The following is a 20,012-nucleotide window of genomic DNA, read 5'->3' as shown; positions in this document are numbered from 1 at the left end:
TTTTTCTCCATACAGGTGACCCAGGAGTTGTTTATTTTTCCCCCCCCCTTCTCACCGTCTCTTCTCCCCTTTGGTTTTCTTTCTCTCTCTCCCCCTCTTTCTCTCATTCATTCCCCCTGTCCTATTTATTAAAAAAAAAAAAAAAAATGACAAAGGATGAACTGAAGCTCTGCCATCACGTAATGTCGCATACTGCTGTTTCTGATGTCATTTAGAAAAAAAAAAAAAAAAAAAAGTTATCTTTGACTTTATGACTTTCTGTGTCGTTTCTGGGATGCTTAGGACTCATATTGCACTGCTGGAAATAGTTTATTTTGATGCATATGCTGTTTTTTGCAAATTTGCATATAATATTTATTTTCGTTTTTCCTGCAGTATATAAAAATTGGTGTATTTCAAAAATAAAACTATGAAGACACTCAAAATAAATTTCCTGTGGTGGGAAACTATTTTGTGCAACTTTTTTGTATTTACAGTTTTGAGGGATAAGCCTCTTAAATTTCTCTAACTAGAAGAATATGTAAAAAAACAAACACTATTTTCAATTTTTTGTAGTGTATTGCACTTTTTTGCAAATTATGTAATTACTATACACTTAATGCAGACATATTATTAAAATTTGGGCTATAATTTTTGTATTGATGTATATCAACTTGAAATGCTCTCAAAAATGGCTCCACAGCATGTAAAAATATAATATAAGCTCTGGCAGACTTGGTTCTATGGTAGGTCTTAAAGGGTTAACAGGGAGAGGGGGGCACAAAGGAATACTTTATTTTCTTATTCTCATTTAAAATGTTTCGCTTTTATTAAATAATTGTCTGAATATTACAACCAAAGTTTTTTATCTGACGTAAAATGTATAGAAATCATACATATACCAACAAGACTGTACATCACTGTCACAACAGCGTTTGTTTTCATTTAAAGGCTTTATGGCTTTAATACCTGGTGGGCCAGTCTCTAGTCAAAATGTCCCAGTCCAGCCCTGACGCTAATCCATTAACGTTTTACGTGGCCAAACCTGCACTACCACTGATGGCCCATAATAATCAAGAACTCATGCACTGGACATTGGTTGGGTTATCATTATAAAGCCAAAGGATAGAAAGAGAGAGAGAATGATAGGGTCGGTGCTTATCTATGATTTTTAAAAAAGAAAGACCTCAATAATCCTCGTGCAGTGGGCAACATCCAAATGAAACAGCTCAGTGGAAATATATTGTTATTTTGGTGAGCCTTCAGCTCTTGGTCATCATCCAATGAAAACAAAGTCCGAGAGTCTTTTGTCCACATATGGAGAACATACTGCAGTCAGTGATGTCTCATTTGATTATTCTTCAATTCCAAATATGTTTCCAGCTTTAGACTGATGAAGAGGCTCTGACTTATGATCAAAAAACAAAAATGGAAATAGCACTGTTTTTGCAAACTTTCTGCTAGAAAGAGCTATTTATACTTTGATGTGGTTTATTTTGTAGGGTTTTTTTTTTTGTTTTGTTTTGTTTTTTTACTTCTGGCCAGTGCTCACTGGCTCAACAAAACCATCAAAAGGCTACAACAATCAAACCATCAAGAAAACCTTGAAGATAATGACACAGATCCCAGATCCCAGTCTCATCCATCCTGCAAATGCTGGAGGAAAATTCAAAGAATCCATTACCCATTGCCATCTATACAGGGCTAACACAGAGAGAAAGGCATACCTTCACTCTTAAATTCACACTTTGAACCAATTTAGCAAACCTGTTAAATGAATATTCAGTGAACTGCATAACCTGAGGAGGCACAGGAAGAATATAGAGATGAAAAGCCCAATGAACCCTCTTAAGCATTAAGCTTCTCCTTTAACGCTCTCCAGGGTTTGCTGCTATTAATTCTCCTGGACCAATATGTTATAGTGGCTAATGCTACCTAGCACTGGACTGCTAACTCAATGTACAACAAATGTGTTACTTTACATTTACCATTGGTACATGACCATTACATTACACAACAATGTGGACTTGCCTGCAGTGTCATAGATATCTCATTTGTGGATTTCTGCTTTGTGATGTTTGCTGGTAATAAAAGTCCTGGTATAACACAGCATGTTTTTAATTTTGGGGGGATATTAGTCATCTCCTTCCTGATCACTGAATAAAAAAAGAAGTGTCTTGGTTGCCTATAACTTTGGATATTTGTTAGCCCAAAGGTTCTACAGCCTACAGTATATTGCTGGAAGCCAGAGAAAGTGTGAGGCTAGCATGCTCAGCATGGTGATCTGTGGGCAGTGCTTTGGCAGACAGCCCATCTACATCGACCTGTGGTAGAAGGAGACAGAGTTCAAACTGGCCTGTTGGTTTTCTTGTGCTATTGTGGTTCATGCCAGCTGAAGAGAAGAGTGAAGTTCTAACAAAGTGTTAAACACACTGCAGCTGCTCTCTGTGCTTCTCATGTTTGGATGTTTGTTGGGGAGAACGGGTGTTGCTCCCTCGTCTGATAGGCCCACTTGTCAACCAATTGACATTGGACCGACGACCAGCCGAGCTACATGTCGTTGGGATTTTGAAGGACTGCATGAAGCACGTTTGTGTGGGTGGAAACCCCTCTCTGTGGGCTCTGTACAGACAAATACCAACACAAATAAGCAAAACAGTGATACCGCAAACAAATCCAGCCTGGGAGTTGTGATGGCGGTGTGTGTGTGTTTGTATGTGTCGTGGATTGGGAGGGGGGGTGCTATCATGCTTGACAACCAATCAGGAGCCTCTTTGTTGTGACAATAGGCAAGTATTCCCCCTTTACCCTGACTGCTGAGATAGAAATAGCATCCAGTACTCTTGGAGGGGTTTAAACTCCCAACTCTGTTCGCAGGGAGCTGCACACTGACACGCAAGCACACACACACTGACTGACACCAGCAAGCATATGTGTCATAAAACATGCTCAGTGTTTTCACACTACTACCACCTTTTTGCCTTTTCACTCGCAGGGAACGAGGGATTGGTAGAGAGTGGGAAGTATGCAGAAGGTGTTAAATTGAGCCAGGAATAAACACAGTAGCTGTTAGATCTGTATTAAATAGAAATGCCTCTGGGTCACACCCCTCACTCCCCAGGGCCACAACTGATCTGTGTGTGGATATGCATGTGTGTCTAAGTGCACATGCTGCCGTATGTGTGCGTATAGCACTAATGTGGGCTGTGAGATGTGAGCACAGCAGACAAGGACACAACAGAAAGCTAGCCTTAGGGACGGACAAACAGAGAGAGAGCACCACTGATTGGAGCCAATAGGATTAAAGCAGCAGTGTGACCTTCACAGATGTCTGTTAACAGAGAAAATACTCTGGTTCTCATTCAGTCTCAGCAGAGCTCCCCGACAACAGAGCTGCTGAAGCTTAATGGATACTAACTGCTGGTCATTATATTCCATGGTTCCAGGGTCTTAATGTGGGAATTTGTCGTACTGAGTCAACTGTGCACACTGTAAAATGTAATATTGTGTAATATTAAATACACTGTAAAAAAGAAAAAGTTGAGAAAACATAAAATTTCAAGGCAACATGATGCAAGAGATTTTTGAGTTTTCTCAAATTTGCCAACTGTTGTTGACTTAACTAAGATTTACAAGTTCTGCCAACTTGGATCTTCTCGTTCACCTAATTAGGATAATCCTGGAAGTCTAACAAAGAAATTCTGGTTTCAATGCCATGTATTTCTGCCTTCACCAAACAAGGATATTCTTGTTGAGTAATCATACAATTCTTACTCCAGTGAGTTGGAAATTTACCTATATAAGTAAAAGAAATGTATGCTGTTATTGTACTTGGGAAAAAACACTCAATAAATAGATATAGAATAAAACAAAGCACAATTCAATGTTATCTAAAAGCTTATTTATTTTGTTCAACAGTGCTTTCAGTACATTTCAGAATGTCATGGGTAGTAGGGTGAATTTCTGTTAAAAAAAAAAAAAGAAAGAAAGAAAAAAAGAAATAAACAAACAAACAAAAACGTGTTGCCAGTTTCTTTTGGGTGCTTTGGCAATAACGTCTCTGCTGAATACAGAGTCCAGAACCAAAAAAGAAAAGTGTCCAGCAACTTAATAATTCACGCACACACCCTGACCGTCTTGTAAAAGCTGAACATAACTATTGCACATTAAATAGGGTAGTGCCACAAACGATGCCTATGTACCCAGACATTGACATTTTACATGGGCTTACTATGATGAACTATGGAAGTTAAAAGTTATTAGAAATGTTACCATCAATGAAGAGGAAACTAACAGGTAAAACACCAGTTCTATGCTTCATATGGAAAACACTATAACAAATCTTTTAAAATACTACAAGACAAATTTTCACCATATATTCTCAACAATACAGATTCATCTGACTAAAATTTACATTTCGAATAATGATTTATCCACTTCACCTTCATAAAGTCCGACCAGGTCAAAATAAGACTGGCCTCAATTGCTTTAAAGGTATAACTCATCTGCTTTGGATAATCAATGTTGAGGGCATACAGAAGGCCAAAGAGGTATGCCAAGGCAGTAGAGAGATCTGGAATGTTATGTAGCACGATGTCCCCTTCCAACACAACTGCATGTTCTCGCACAGACGTATCGGCATCGTCATCTTGTAGGATGGTGAGGATGGCAACTGATGCACCGTTCAACACTGGTTCCAAAATGTCAGTGTCCTGAAGAAAAGTAAAATATGAATTATTGAAAGCTAAGAAAAACTAAAGCCCAAACAAATTTCTAAAGATTTTAACTTTAACCTCTATACCATGCTGGTCACTTGACTCATAGAGGTTTTAAGAAGAAAAAGCTTATTTTCCTATAATTAATGCCACCTTGTTGAGTTTTGAACAAACATATTTTCTTCTGGAACACCCACTAACAATGCCCAGCTGCTGCTCAGCAGAAAAAAAAAAAAAAAGGAGTGAGAGTTATGACAACTGCAATCCCCACTATAAAATTATCTGGACTGCACTGAGGAAGTGCACATTTCCATTTTGGATTAACTCATCCTTTAAAAACATCTCATAGCAATTAGATTTACTTGCATTACTTTTTTGTACTTACTAAGCACTTCAGGAAAACCTCTGTTGCATCGTCCCTTGAGGAAAATGGGCTGGCGTCTCAGTGCCCGTTGGACACAATGTCGGATGCCTAAAGAGTATTCAGTGGAAAACAAGAATTTCAATTAGTGTAGTAACATGGTGTACTATACACAATGCAAAATCAGAACTCTCATAGTAATGAAAATAAAGCACAGGTCAGACCCAGCAACACGCAAAACTTACAAAAAACAACAACACCATGTTAACAATTTTACTTTCTTTTTACAAATTAAATAAAAATACTGCCAAATAAGAACAAAGCAATGACTGATGACATTAATTTTTACTGACTGATGTGTTTTGTTTGAAGCCAACATCTTTTTCAGTTTCTGTTCAGAGAAAAGTATACTCTCTTCTAAAAATGTCAGATAAAGGGGCACTTCACTCACCTGTTCGTCAAGTTTATCCAGGAGGTCTTCCATCTCCTCACAAAGAGCTCCCTTCTTAGACCGGTACAGTTTCAGCAGGCCAGGCACAAATTTGTCAAGAGATGCATTGAAGGTCCCCAGGAGGTCTTTGCTTGTGATCCAATGAAATGTTTCAGATATCTAAACAATACAGTCACCAAAATATTGTCATTTATTCAGCACAGAAAATTAGCTGTCTTGGACAGTCTGCACCATGTTATATGCCTGATTGTGTTATCAACAGCAAAACCTACTTCAAAAATCTCTCATGAATATGTATTTTGCACAGGAATAGAAATACCCTCCACAAAACCCAGTATCAATATGAAAATACATATTATGTTCTAAGTTGCACCAAAATCCGTGACCAATCAGACCTGCCTTAGTATTCTTTCCCTAACCATCTCAGTGTATAGAAGTCCTATTTCTAGCACAAAAAAACCAAACAAACAAACAAAAAAAACATTCTAAATCAAAATTATGAGATTGCCTTTCTGTTTCACAATTTCGATTTAGCATGGGGACTCTTCTTGTACTGGGAGAAATGTTCAGGGTAAGGATTTGAATATAACACTGGCAAGGGCCTTGACTGGAGTAGTAGCACAAGATAATAAAGTTGGCCAATGCATTACCCCAGCAAATACTGTACTACTTCAATATAGTCAATCTGGTATAAATCATGCCCAATTTGAATAATACTTAAATTATAAATAAATTAGGACAATCTTACCTCCTCAGAGGAAAACAGCGCAGGTCATCTCTCCTGGACACACACACTGGACACCACAGGCTGACACTCCACAAGGAGATCCTTTCTTAAATAGATAACTATCATATCTGACATCATATCTCACAGTACAATAATATTGAATGGGTTGCATTGTTGTACTTTGTCATGTTTCTCAGGTCTTTGTCTGAATTTCTTATGAACATTACTTGTCATGTTCTCATGTTGTTGCTAAGGATTGTCTTATTGCACTGGAGTCACACTGGGTTAAATATTTACACTTGGGTTTTAAGGGGTATTTATTATTTTCTTCATTATTTTATTTACGGGTTGTACGGAAGCCCCAAACGCAATTTCATTGTTCTCTGACAATGACAATAAATAAATGGAAATGAAATGAAATGAAAATCTACTAGTCACTTCAGCTCTATAGAAAAGTGTGTTTGCTCTAAGGTAAGTGATCAAATGAACTCACAGGAGTGTGTGAAGCAGACTTTTTCAGTATAGTCCATGTTATAGTTTATAGCTCAAACACATGGATCCTTAAAGCTTAATCAAGCTGTTGACTTTTTAATTATTTGTTCAGCATACCCTGATAGCCCTAACCCTAACTTTTTTCCTATATTATTACCAACTGTACCCACTTTGTGGTTTACCCATGCACCTCAGCACCACCCACAGTATGAACCAATGCAAGCCTAACACCTCCCAGCGGATTTCTCCCTCCCACTCCCAACCACACATCACTGTATGGCTTCTGTCCGCCCCACTTTCCCCTCCTTTCTATTTGTGCATGCATATATTTGTCACAGTCTCACACTCTATGCATGTGGGCATGGATATTTCTGAAATCACCTGCCCTATCCGGCCGTGTGTTTTGAACAGCCATGAACTCTTTCTGGGTCTTGTAATTTTCCATTCTAACCAGCTGATACCAGGAGAGGTCATGTTCTGAAGCCAGCTTGGCTTGTGTTAAGCCATTTTGGATCCGTCACTTTCATCTGAGCTGACATTTAGTGTTCAGTGTGGAGGTGATTCAGCTGAATGCTTTTTTTCCCTGAAATGCACACCATGACCCTGGTGTTTACATTAAATGAAAGAGAATTGAGGTGATGCAACAAAGTTTTTTATCTGGATAATTTCATAATAAGAAAGAGCACAGTAAGTAACACACATCCATTATTTATGCATTCTATATGCATTTAAACCTGCCATTATGTCAGTCTTGCTAATGAATTGCTAACACCTGGGTGTACTGATGAAGCATTTTGAAAGGTCAGTCACAGTTGGGCTTCTCCTCAGTGCTAAATATGCCAGTTGAATGACTTTAACGTAAAAGAGCATCAGTAGGAAATTCAGTGTCTGCATTAGCATTTCTTCATACATCTGACGTAGTGATGGGAGAATGACAAGTTAGAGTAAAGATAATGCCTTAATGTTGGATTACGTAATGCATTGTCTCACTGCTGTGTTTTCACACTGATAAGGAGTAGTGATATAACCTTCGACAACATGACAACCAAATAACAGCAAGTGCTTTTCCTCTTTGTTGTCCCTGATAAATTGTGATAAAGTTTTTTCCTAGCATAATTTAATTCTTTCCTTACATAATTTTGTGCACAAAGTAGTGTGTTTCCACACATATTTGCTCAGCATAACTACAATGACTTTGTGCAGACTCACACGTCAGGATGAAGCTTCAACTGATAATCGGTTTAGTTCATCATATTACTTCTTCTCGTTATAACAAGACAGAAAAGCCTCCGCTGGACGGCAGCGAGGGCAGAACCTGGATGGAAGAAGGCCGGTCCCAAACTCAGCTCACAGCTGTGGATGGTCCCGATGAAGCTGCGACAGACGACGGAGACCGTCCAGCATGGGATTCTAAGATTCAGTATGTGTTAGCCCAGGTGGGCTTCAGTGTGGGCTTAGGGAATGTGTGGAGATTTCCATACCTCTGCCATCAAAATGGAGGCGGTGAGTGACAAGATTAACTTACAGGTTTAAGTGATTAACTTAGTAGCTGTTTTGGTGCCAAAGCAATGCAACACATAAAAAGAAATAAATACTTGAATAAAAGGGAATTTAATATAAATGAACAGCAGGACTTCCTAATACTATAAACAGATGGGTGACACATTGTGTTACAACTTGGTAATAAAGCAGTAATATTGGGGTAATAAGGGGGAAACTGGCTCAAATATTTTACTGCCACTAAATTAATAACACCAAAGTAATTATTTTGTATCAAAAGTATTTATAGCTGCATAATATTACACTGAAATGTATACAATTGGGTAATAACAGACCAGAAACTAGGGGTAAAAACTTGGAAACAAATGTATGCATATGAGGTAAAACTAATTAATAATTAGCACAGTAATATATTAGTAACGATATGATATCCTGATGGTAATAAAATGGTAAAATCCTCCTTTGAATTTTCATATGCATAACATAACTGTTAATTTTATTACAATACTGGAAAGTAAACAGTTTATGTATAGCAATAGAGGCTGAATGATGATCTAATTTCAAACCATAGTTTACAAAGGATTTATGGATGAGCAAGACGCTGTTGCTTCATAAACATGAACTAATCACACTATGAAGGGAAGCAAAAACAATAAATGACCATACTTTAACATCCTGACCACATGGTAGTTCACCTCAGCAGTTTATACTAATAAAAATGACTTAAAAATGAATTTGAGTTTATATTAATTTTAATATATGTGCGGCTGATGTGTGGATTTTGTGTTAATATTGACTCATTCAAGCTGTCTTAAGCTCCAAAACATGGGCTGGTGCCCTGATACATATTAAATTCATTGCTCTGTCAGTGATTACAAGGCATTCAACACCTGAAGTATCAAAGCAGCCCAAACCATGATGCTCCCTCCACTGTGCTTCAAAGTTGAGATGAGGATCAGTGCCAGTTTTCAGTGCTCTTTACCTCCAAACAGGGCAAAATATTTAAACTTTTGGTTTATCTGTCTACACAACGTTGTCCCAGCAGTGCTGTAGTATACAGCTTTATGCATCATTATACTGCTTTTTTGTATTTTTGATTTCTGAGATCCTGCGAATGTCACTGTGTGAAACTGACTTTTCTTTCTGGAGAAGAATAGAACTCTAAACCATATTTTATTTATAGCTGTACACCACATGCATGCAGCATGTTTGGTTAGATCATGAGACTCCAAGCATCTTTTAGAGAGGTTGCTGACATATAAATTTGCTCATTTTTTCCAGCTTCAATGGCAAATTCTGAGTTTGTGTTAAAAAAAAAAGTCAAGAACTGTTGTTTTTTTAATGTGCTTAGTTAGACTGTGTTTGCCTGTGTGTGCAAATGCAAAGTTTTTTTCCCTCTGGAACTACAGGTGACTTTGGGTTTGCCTTTCAAATATATGTCCTCCTTTGTTCCTTCCAGGTGCCTTCATGCTGCTGTATGTTTTTCTTTTGGTGGTTGTGGGAGTTCCACTGTTTTTTATGGAGCTGGCTGCTGGTCAAAGCATTCGACAGGGCAGCATCGGTGTATGGAAGCACATCTCTCCAAAGCTGGGAGGGATCGGCTACTCCAGCTGCATGGTGAGCATTTTCTTTTTTTTTTCTGTCTGAGACCTTTTTCTGTTTACGTTCATGTACCTGTGTGTTCTGATAAGGCTGCTGTTGTTTGACAGCTGACTTGCTTTTTCCAAGTCTGGGTTTCAAAAGTAGCACCGGGGTCAGTATTTTTAATCTCTTCACCTTCACTTATCTGGCCCCAATCCTGCATCACGTGTCACCGCCTTTATCACCTTTCTGTAAACACCTTAGCCAAGCTGCATGTGTGTGTATATACTCACGCACACCCATGCTGTAACATGAGAAAGGTAGTGTGCTGTGCGTCTGTGCTGGCAGTTGATTGCGTAACAAGTTGGGGAAAACACAGAGTACCCAAGAACGTTTTTGTCCGCACACACAACAGAAATCTACGACTAGATAGCCTGTGGTTTTTATAAAGCGTGTTTATTTTTCTTTAAATAGACCTAACCTCTGTTTGTCATTGTTAAGGTCAATGTCGAACCTTATGGCTACATTCCCTGGGTTAGCCTTTACTTGTAGGCTACAAGTATAAAAGAAATCACAGCATTACACTGAAGCTGCAAACAATTTGCAGCATATTTTAATAATATGATTAATAATACTGATTATTTATTGATATAAATGCTTTCTTCTTCCCCAGGTCTGTTTTTATGTGGCTTTGTACTATAACGTTATCATTGCATGGAGCCTGTTCTACATGGGTAACTCCTTTCAGTATCCTCTGCCATGGGAGAAGTGTCCAACGAATGTAACCTCCAATGACACAGGTAATCACATGACCGAGTGAAATGAAGTGATGTCTGATGAAGCCTACAGTGTTTTCTTTTCTCAATCAACAGTGAAAGAATGCGCAGGCAGCTCCCCAACGTCGTATTTCTGGTTTCGGAAAGCTCTCAACATCACAAATTCCATTGAAGAATCTGGAGAGTTTAACCCCATCATGACAGGCTGTTTATTGGCTGCTTGGGCAATTGTTGCCTTGGCAATGATAAAGGGCATCAAGTCTTCTGCAAAGGTACATGAACACCAGTCCCACCGTTAGCACACAAATATAAAGTGTTTGTGTTAATGTTAGCTCGCCCCTTTTCTGCCTCAGGTTGGAGATCCGTAGCGTTACAGAAAACAAACACTGAAATATACACTACAATGGGAAAGTACAAGAGGAAAAAAAGAGACCTCTACTCATGCTGGGCTCCTGGGAGGACAGCATGAGAACAGGAAACAAAAAAACTCCTCTGCACAAAAAAGCACATAAATGTCCACAGCACAACATTATGGAACACATGACAAGCCACAGGGTCGGGTGGGGGGTGAGGAGTAATCCGAAGCAAACACAGCAGCCATCCTGCCCAAGTGTGTGCTACCATTCCAGCGCGGGCTCAGACATGCCATGTTCCCACTTACATTAGTATTTTTCCATATATTCACTGTGCTTACTTGACAGCTTGTCTTAAATGTATTCGATGGAAATTAATAACTGCATTTTCAATTATTCTAAACTTTTTGTGTATCTGACAGTACTATAATCTTCTACAGTGATTATAACATTTTAGTACACATTAACACTAAGAAACAGACACGCAAAATCAATGGCTGGGAAAAAGCTGCTGATGTTAGCTAGCCATCTTAAACATGGACACCTGCACTGACAACGCATCTTCCAAAATGGGCAGAAATATTTTTAGTGGACCTTCTCACAGTGGCTCAGCAGGATGGAGCAGGATGTCTACAAATTGAAATGTTGGTAGCTCTTCCAGGCTTCATGTCAAGGTAATCTTGGCAGGATAATGAACCCAGAGTTGCTCCTGATGTATCTCTGTGAATGTTAGAAAAAGTGTTAAAGCAAAGGTAAAAGCATTGTGTGAATGAGAGTTGCAGTAGGAGGCGCTTTGTGTGATCAACTTGGGTAGAATGGCTAAGATGACAACCACAGTTTTACATTTTGGCTGTATAACCTTGAGCCAAATGTTGCACTTACCCAGTAAATATGTTGACATTTGATAACTGTTGGCTGACAACCTTTTCTCAATGTCTACCTATGGTGGAAAATCCTATGGGCTCAAAATGTGGTCATAAATATTTTGTACTTGTAAATCAGGATTTGTATGTGTAAAAAGAATTTGTGTGTGCGTAAAAAAGATTTGTGTGTGTGTAAAAAAGATTTGTATGTGTAAAAAAGATTTGTGTGTGGACTTAGCAAAAAAACCCTGCAAGTTACAAGTACGAATTTTGACCCTATTTTTCTTCCTTTCATCTGATTGGTCAATGTCATGTCAATCACAAATGTAACAATCCAATCAGAGAACAGATGGGTTTGGCTGTCGGAGGGGCGCTTTTTTTGAACTGCAGGTCTTTGAAGGGAATAAATGCCCTTTTACATGCCAACCCAGCGTTTTCCTTCATCACCACGAAGGAAAACAGTCTGTGGTCGTCCGAGTTTGGTGATTTTTGTGTCACAGGACTACGTGTTTAATACAGGGACTTCCACAGCCTTTTCAACAGCGCTGCGGACCGCGGGGGGCAGTGTTTTGGAAATGACAGTCTTCATTACAAAGCTTTCTTCGTTATGAATTAGCATACATGTTTTTATTGAACATTTGAAGAACTAGCAAAAAAAAAAAACTCTTGTAGAGGACATAAAGTCAGAGATAGAAAAGACAAGGAGCAGGTGCATCTAGTACAGGTAGAGCTGCTGCAAAAACCCACAGAGCCCAGCAGCCAGCAACAAATTCTGGATCCTTTGCTTTTAGTTAGCAATTAGCATTAGCAGCACATCCTGCGTCCGATGTGAAAGGACTTTTATGCTGCGCACTGTGACTCACAGCAATGGTCCGGGTCAGCCCTGACATTGTGTTAAACTAATCCTAAAGTAATAATGGTATTTCTAACTGACATACCACAACTTTATCCTTTCAACAGCTGCTGAAAGTAAGGGGACCTAACTGCTATCAGATATTTATATAGAGATTACCCTTCAAGGACCTGCAGTTCAAAAAAGTGCCCCTCCGACAGCCAAACCCATCTGTTCTCTGATTGGATTGTTTAATTTGTGATTGACATGACATTGACCAATCAGCTTAAAGGAAGAAAAATAGGGTCAAAATTCGTAGTTGTAACTTGCAGGGGTTTTTTTGGGCTAAGTCCACGCACAAATCTTTTTTACACATACAAATCTTTTTTACACATACAAATCTTTTTTACGCACACAACTTTTTTTACACATACAAATCTACAAGTACAAAACCGATTTACAAGTACAAAATATTTATGACCACATTTTGAGCCCATACAAATCACTCCAAAATGAAAGTTGAACCTGCATTGTGGACGTTTACCACAATGATGATTCAAGTTACCATGGTCTTTGTTCATAGGAAGGTACAAACCACATACATGCTGTGTGATTGTTGGGGTTATTTTTAATATTGTCGTGTCCTTGCCTTGCAAAAAAACCACCTTGAAGCGACTGTTACTGTGAATAAATAAAAAGAAAATTTTTTGCAATACTTTAATCTGTGTTTTTCACCTTGTAAGAGATGCTGATGCAATATTTACATGAAAACACCATAAACATCCTAACATTTACGGTTCAGTTTTTTTGGTGCTGTGCCATGACCACTGTGTTTGCTGGGTATGCACTCAAATTACTAAGTTTAAAAATAAAAGTATGCAATTTGAGGAACCTGAGGGTTGGTGCTTGGCAGGTAAACTGGTAAACTTTAATTTTTAATAGTGAAGTGAGATTGAGAAAAGCAAATGATCATATTTTACAAAATGCTGCACTGTTGAAATCATTATCCGTTTCTTTTTCCAATCTTAGGTGATGTACTTTTCCTCCATTTTTCCCTATGTGGTGCTTTTTATTTTCCTGATCAGAGGATTACTTTTGGACGGTGCCTTGGAAGGAATCACCTACATGTTTTATCCTAAGGTAAGCAATATTCTCTCTCTTCCTTTTTCTTGACATCTTTTCTTTATTTTCATTTAACTAACAAAAGACAAACACCTCAGTGATTACAAAAAAACCCATAATAAAACATTTTAAGCTTTGACGAAAGAATGTAAACCTAAAGATGCTTTTATTTTGTCATATTTGCAGCTGGAGATCTGGGGTAACGTGCAGGTGTGGCGACAGGCTGCTACACAAGTGTTTTTCGCCCTGGGCCTGGGCTATGGTTCTGTTATCGCGTACTCCTCCTACAATCCAGTCCACAACAACTGCCACAGGGATGCTCTGATGGTCTCCTGCATCAACTTCATGACATCCGTGCTGGCCTCTCTAGTGGTTTTCATCGTGCTCGGTTTCCGTGCCAAGAACATTGCACTACGTTGTGTGGCTGAGTACGTATGTCTGTGCATGATTGAAATGGTAATTCAAATCCAACTAGCGAGCACTTTTAGATTGGCAAACTGCCGTAACAATCTTAAGGTGGACTGCTTGTTTGATTGGTTATCTTAGATTTATTTATTATTTTTGTGTTTAACCTTTTCAGAAATCTCAGTGTACTAAACTTATTGGCGTCCAGTGGATCTAACCAGCATTGGTGGCCATGGTTCAACATGACAGATGTAAGCACTGTGACTTTAGCTGAATACAGAGAGTGGTACCATCTCTACAGCTCCATGGTGGGTCCTAAAATCACTGACTGCAGTCTGGAGCAGGAGATGAATAAGGTAATCTTGAGATATTAATAACAACAGCTTTGCTTCACAACATGATTAAAAACAAAGCAAGAGAAACAAAAAAACAACAACAAACAAACAAACCAAAAAAGGTAAAAAAAAACAACAACAAAAAAAACAGTAGTGTTTTTGCAGTAGTTTAAGGGATCTAAGAAACTGGAACAAGTAGCGTGTAAACGGTAACAAGATGGGAATACACATCTATAAGCATGCGTGAAAATTAGGACAACAGCTGAGATTTCTTATGTATATATGTTCTGTATTATAATACATTATAGGAAGAGGTATGTCCAATAATAAAGAGCAGTCACTGGTATTAAACTGAGTTTCTAATGTGCTGCTTCACTCATCCAGGATTACAAAGTGTTTTAAAGACAACTTTGCATAAATGAAAGAACTGCAGGTGTCCTACGAGGCACAAGATACTGGATCGGTTACAAAAATCAAAGTTGAACATTTCAGTAACAATTGTATGTAGGCGAGCGCCGATGTTCCCAGGACCTACGAAGAATCTAGGAGGTGCTATAAAATATCCAGCAGGCAAGACAATGAAAATGTATTGGAAATTGTATCTTGCTGGTTTTCTAGGAAAAATGAAAGCAAGCTGTGATACTAAAGAAGGAGATACTAAAGAAACAGGACAAGATGTACAAAGAGTCATGTTATCTCACGGTGTTTGTTTTATTTAAAAAGAAAAGACCTATTCTCTGTGTTAAAGAGCATGTTATGCAAAAGGTGCACAGGTAATTTACTGGTATAGATTAGCTCTGGAAACAGCATCACAGTTAACACACATTTGTTGTCTGTTAGACTGAGTGGATCTGCTTTTTCCCCACGTATTTCCACTATCTTACTATCTTGTGTGCGTTCAGGGTGTCGAAGGGACAGGCCTGGCATTCATAGCATTCACTGAGGTGATGGCCTTCTTCCCAGCTAGTCCCTTCTGGTCCGCCCTGTTTTTCCTCATGCTGCTCAACCTGGGCCTCAGCACCATGTTTGGAACAATGCAGGGAATCCTCACACCTCTCATGGACAATTTCAGCCTCTTGGGGCGTCACCGAACCCTACTCACGGGTACTGAACATCAGTTGACATGTGTTCAAACTCTGCTGCTGTATTTTATTGTTATTTTTTTCTTAAATAAAACTACATAAAAACCAAAAAAGTGCAAGATTCTCGTACTGCAGTGGTGTACTATGGGAGATAAATGTAGTCTTGTTGTCTTTGAAGTGGTCTTTAAATGTTTTCTGTCTTTTAGTGTCCAGCTGTGCTTTGGGGTTCATTATTGGATTACTGTTCACTCAGCGCTCTGGCAACTATTTTGTGACCATGTTTGATGACTACTCTGCAACCCTGCCTTTGGTCATTGTGGTCATTTTTGAAACCATTAGTGTGGCGTGGGTTTATGGAACAGATCGGTAAGCAACGTTATCTCTGACTTTCACAGGTTTTTTTGTCTTTATATGTTTGTTTGAAAAGATGCATTTTAAGAAAAGCATTTTGATTATTGCAGCTTTCTGGATGATATTGAAATAATGCTCAAATGGCGCCCTCCGGTGGTGTACAAGTACCTTTGGAAATATGTGTGTTTGCTGGCGATGGTCAGTCTTCTGGCAGCCAGTTTGCTCCGCATGGTCTTCAAAGGGCCCACGTACACCGCCTGGAATCAAAGCACGGTGAGATGTTCGACTTCAACTTTCCATCAAATCACATGATTTTAAACTTCAAATAGCCAGTTACTGTTTTAAAATATCAGGTGGTGTTTGCATAGCTCTTTTCTACTATGAGCACTCACTGTGATTTTTAACACAAGCCTTATTCACCCAAACACTCACACTCATTCTGATGAATACATCAGGAGAAAGTCAGAATTCATTGTATTTGTCCTGAAAACTGGACAATCTGGGATCAAACATCCCACTCCACTTCAGTAGACAACCTCCTGACCCACAGTACACACTATATGCATGTGTGTAACACATATATGCATGCTGGAAGATGTTGTGGTTTTAGCACAGTGTCCAAAACAGTAGAAAAGAAACTTTTTTTTGTATCAACTCTGATGATCTCACAGACCTTCAGTGCAACCACCATCTCAATGTTCTGGATTCTCATTTCCTTTATTGTGATGCTCAACAAATGGAAAGTGGTTAATTTATACTGATATTAGGAGATTCACTTGGCCAGACAATAACATTGACCTTAGGATCCTGAACTAGAGTGTTTATATTTATTCTACATATGGCATTTTTGTGCAGTTTATTCAGGTTACGCAGGGAAGAACAAATACGCTGATGATGTGGACGTCTGAAAAACTCATCTGACATTATAGCGTTAAACCTCATCATCACCTGTCCCTCTGCATCATATTGACTCCCTGTATGTTTAGGATTGTTGTCCTGCTGACTGGTGACATATTTTCCAGTGAGCGTTCATTCTGAAGCTTTCATTTGTAACAAAATCATCAGTAAACGAGAGCGTGTGGTTTCATTGGCACAGCTGTGCAGTGGTTATACTCACACCAAGATGCGATCCAAATACTTATGTCTGGATTCATCTGCTGTGACATAGCACAACAATATCTCTGTATTTATTCTTCATAAGAATAGTCAAGTTAGCCATTTTTTGTAGCGTCAACCTGCTTATCTGTTAACTGCACTTTTATGCTTTTGCATAACCATCTCTTATCTTTTTAATTTTATAGCTCCTTTTAATCCCACAAGTAAACATTTATCTAACAGCCAAAGGTAATTCTGCCAGTGTTTGTCACTCTTAAGCTCTGTGTCTCTGCCTCTTCAGGCTTCTGAGATGACTCTCGAGTACCCTGGCTGGGCCCTGGCTATGATCATCATGCTTATAGTGTTTGCCAGCTTGCCTGTACCTGTCAGCTACATCTATTCCTTAGTGAAGAACCGCTGGGTCCGTAGCACTCCCTCCCAGGTTGAAGTCGGCCAGGAAATGCGTCGCGAATTGTACACCAAGTGCAGCTCTACCGAGCAGCCAGATTCCCATTTCCATCCTGTCCACTTCAGGGAAGACGAGGTTCATCCCACGCCTGCCTTCCTGTCGGTGGGCAACGAACATTACCGGCTCCTTTCCCAGGAGGAGGACGAGGAGGAGGAGGAGGAGGAACAAGACACGGGGGTGTGAGCATGGTGGTCAGAAGGAAGTTGTTTGAGAAAGGACAAAATTCAAATAGAAAGAAAAGTACAAAGACAAAAAACTAAAGCAAGCAGAGCAATGAACAGCGTTATCCTTGGATTTTATGTCTTTATTTTCAGTAAACCTTTGAAAAGTTGTTTTAACTATGTATTTATATTGTATCATCCTCCTAGTGCCTCCATATACTTGTTTTCTGAACCAGCTTTGCTGTTCAGAAGATAGAAACAGTTGTACATAAACAATAAAACAAACAGTTGTGTTTTTGAAAGGATTTAAAGTAGGAAACGTATGCAACATGCTGGTGACAGTCACTACTTTCATGCTGGTGAATGCAGCAGCTCATAAAAATGCTTATGGGATCTTTTTTTAGCTGAAGGACTAATATGTATTTGCATGAAAACATTCTGCCTTGAGTAACTGTGGTGTGTGTGTGTGGTGTGTGTGTGTGTGTGTGTGTGTGTGTGTGTGTGGTGTGTGTGTGTGTGTGTGTGTGTGTGTGTGTGCGTGCGTGCGTGCGTGCATGTGTCGTTGTGATACCTTGAAACAGAATCACGTGTTCCTGGTTTGAAATGTGACAGGAACGTTTTGTGTTTTTTCTTCGAACCTTTTTTTTGCGTTTTGGTTATTTTATGCTTTCTATAAATTTTACCTCATAAGCAGAACAGCAATGTTTTCTTCAACGCTGTTCGCAAAAAATGTGCTGTGCGTATTTTTTACTGTATTTTAATAAACTCTAGGTGGCAGAGCCTGATCTCTGCTCTATATGATCAAATTATACATATTGTAATATATATTGACAGCACAGAGGCACTAATCATGGCAGCACAAGAACAAGCTCTGAGTACAAGATCCATAGAGGCTGGGGTCTATCACACCAGGCAAGACCCCAGGTGCAGGCTGTGTAAAGATGCCCCAGAGACAATCCAGCACATAACAGCAGGGTGCAAGATGCTAGCAGGACAAGGCATACATGGAACGCCATAACCAAGTGGCCGGCATAGTGTACAGGAACATCTGTGCCGAGTATAACCTGGAAGTCCCGAGGTCAAAATGGGAGACGCCCCCAAGGGTGGTGGAGAATGACCGAGCTAAGATCCTGTGGGACTTCCAGATACAGACGGACAAAATGGTGGTGGCTAACCAACCGGACATAGTGGTGGTAGACAAACAGAAGAAGACGGCCGTAGTGATCGATGTAGCGGTTCCGAATGACAGCAATATCAGGAAGAAGGAACACGAGAAGCTGGAGAAATACCAAGGGCTCAGAGAAGAGCTCGAGAGGATGTGGAGGGTGAAGGTAACGGTGGTCCCCGTGGTAATCGGAGCACTAGGTGCGGTGACTCCCAAGCTAGGCGAGTGGCTCCAGCAGATCCCGGGAATAACATCGGAGATCTCTGTCCAGAAGAGCGCAGTCCTGGGAACAGCTAAGATACTGCGCAGGACCCTCAAGCTCCCAGGCCTCTGGTAGAGGACCCGAGCTTGAAGGATAAACTCGCCCGCAGGGGCGTGCTGGGTGTTTTTATATATATATATATATATATATTCAAATAATTGGAGAAGAACTTAATTTACCTGTTACTACCACACACCCAATTCGATTGTTGGTACTTGCTGGCTTGTGTAGCCACTAGGTAACAAAAGCTAACACTGCGTACCCTAGCATCCTGTCATCTTTGTATTTACTATGCATGTTGAAAAATAAAGATAAACTTTGAAACCCCTTGGTGTGCATTGTTTTCCCTGTATTCCTCTTCATCGCAAGGGGGCTTTTATCCCAGGTTTTTCTGTTTGACTTTTTTCTTTTTTTTTTTATTATCTTGGGGGTTTGTCGATTTTTTTTTCAGGTTGTGTTGTAGCTCTGGGGCGTGTTACCAGGGAATTGGTTCTTATGAATTTAGCGCTATAAACCAAGGATAAGGTTGTGATTTTCCATTAATAGTAATGTTTAATATTCTTGGATGGTTTTAAAACTTAACTGATAAAAAAGCTTATAGTCCTAACTCAAGAGGGCTTAAGATCTAGACCCGTGTACAGAACCCAGGATACAGAGTTTAAACTCAAAGGGTGGATTTATTAAAGAACTCTCCATCAACAAAAACAAAACAAATAATAATGGATTGGATTTATATAGCGCTTTTCAATGACACTATTCATTCACTCTCGCATTCACACACTGGTGGAGGCAGCTACAGTTGTAGCCACAGCTGCCCTGGGGCAGACTGACAGAAGTGAGGCTGCCATATCGCGCCATTGGCCCTTCTGTCCAACACCAGTAGGCGGTAGGGTAAAGTGTCTTGCCCAAGGACACAAGAACCAGGACAGAGAGCT

At 39.5% G+C, this 20,012-nt stretch overlaps 1 protein-coding gene and 2 long non-coding RNA genes across 4 annotated transcripts; 1 reads left to right on the top strand and 2 right to left on the bottom strand.

The window, feature by feature from the left end:
- Window positions 1–4,061: 4,061 nt before the first annotated feature.
- Window positions 4,062–6,328, bottom strand: LOC121812739. The gene is made up of 4 exons (XR_006053283.1): window positions 6,255–6,328; window positions 5,507–5,665; window positions 5,080–5,166; window positions 4,062–4,691 (listed from the first exon to the last, which is right to left on the bottom strand). It is a non-coding gene; the product is annotated as an uncharacterized LOC121812739 (long non-coding RNA).
- Window positions 6,329–6,632: 304 nt separating this feature from the next.
- On the top strand, window positions 6,633–17,672 carry LOC121812737 (sodium-dependent neutral amino acid transporter B(0)AT2-like). 2 transcript variants are annotated; one of them, XM_042215596.1, is made up of 12 exons: window positions 6,634–7,412; window positions 8,003–8,228; window positions 9,685–9,842; window positions 10,480–10,606; window positions 10,679–10,854; window positions 13,660–13,770; window positions 13,939–14,180; window positions 14,333–14,513; window positions 15,395–15,596; window positions 15,781–15,940; window positions 16,036–16,198; window positions 17,322–17,672. In XM_042215596.1, the coding sequence occupies exons 2-12, from the start codon at window positions 8,045–8,047 to the stop codon at window positions 17,670–17,672; spliced, it is 2,055 nt and encodes a 684-aa protein (XP_042071530.1). In that variant the 5' UTR covers window positions 6,634–7,412; window positions 8,003–8,044. The 2 variants fall into 2 exon arrangements, with proteins under 2 accessions (XP_042071529.1, XP_042071530.1); XM_042215595.1 differs by having other exon boundaries at window positions 6,633–8,228.
- Window positions 11,207–17,517, bottom strand: LOC121812738. Its single transcript, XR_006053282.1, has 3 exons — window positions 17,404–17,517; window positions 16,094–16,182; window positions 11,207–11,655 (listed from the first exon to the last, which is right to left on the bottom strand). It is a non-coding gene; the product is annotated as an uncharacterized LOC121812738 (long non-coding RNA).
- Window positions 17,673–20,012: the final 2,340 nt, after the last annotated feature.

Source organism: Haplochromis burtoni, unplaced genomic scaffold (assembly GCF_018398535.1).
Source record: "Haplochromis burtoni strain Fernald_Lab_line unplaced genomic scaffold, NCSU_Asbu1 Contig_771, whole genome shotgun sequence".
NCBI lineage: Eukaryota > Metazoa > Chordata > Actinopteri > Cichliformes > Cichlidae > Haplochromis > Haplochromis burtoni.
The sequence above is the reverse complement of the archived record's forward strand: the minus strand, read 5'-3'. Positions and strand labels throughout refer to the sequence as shown.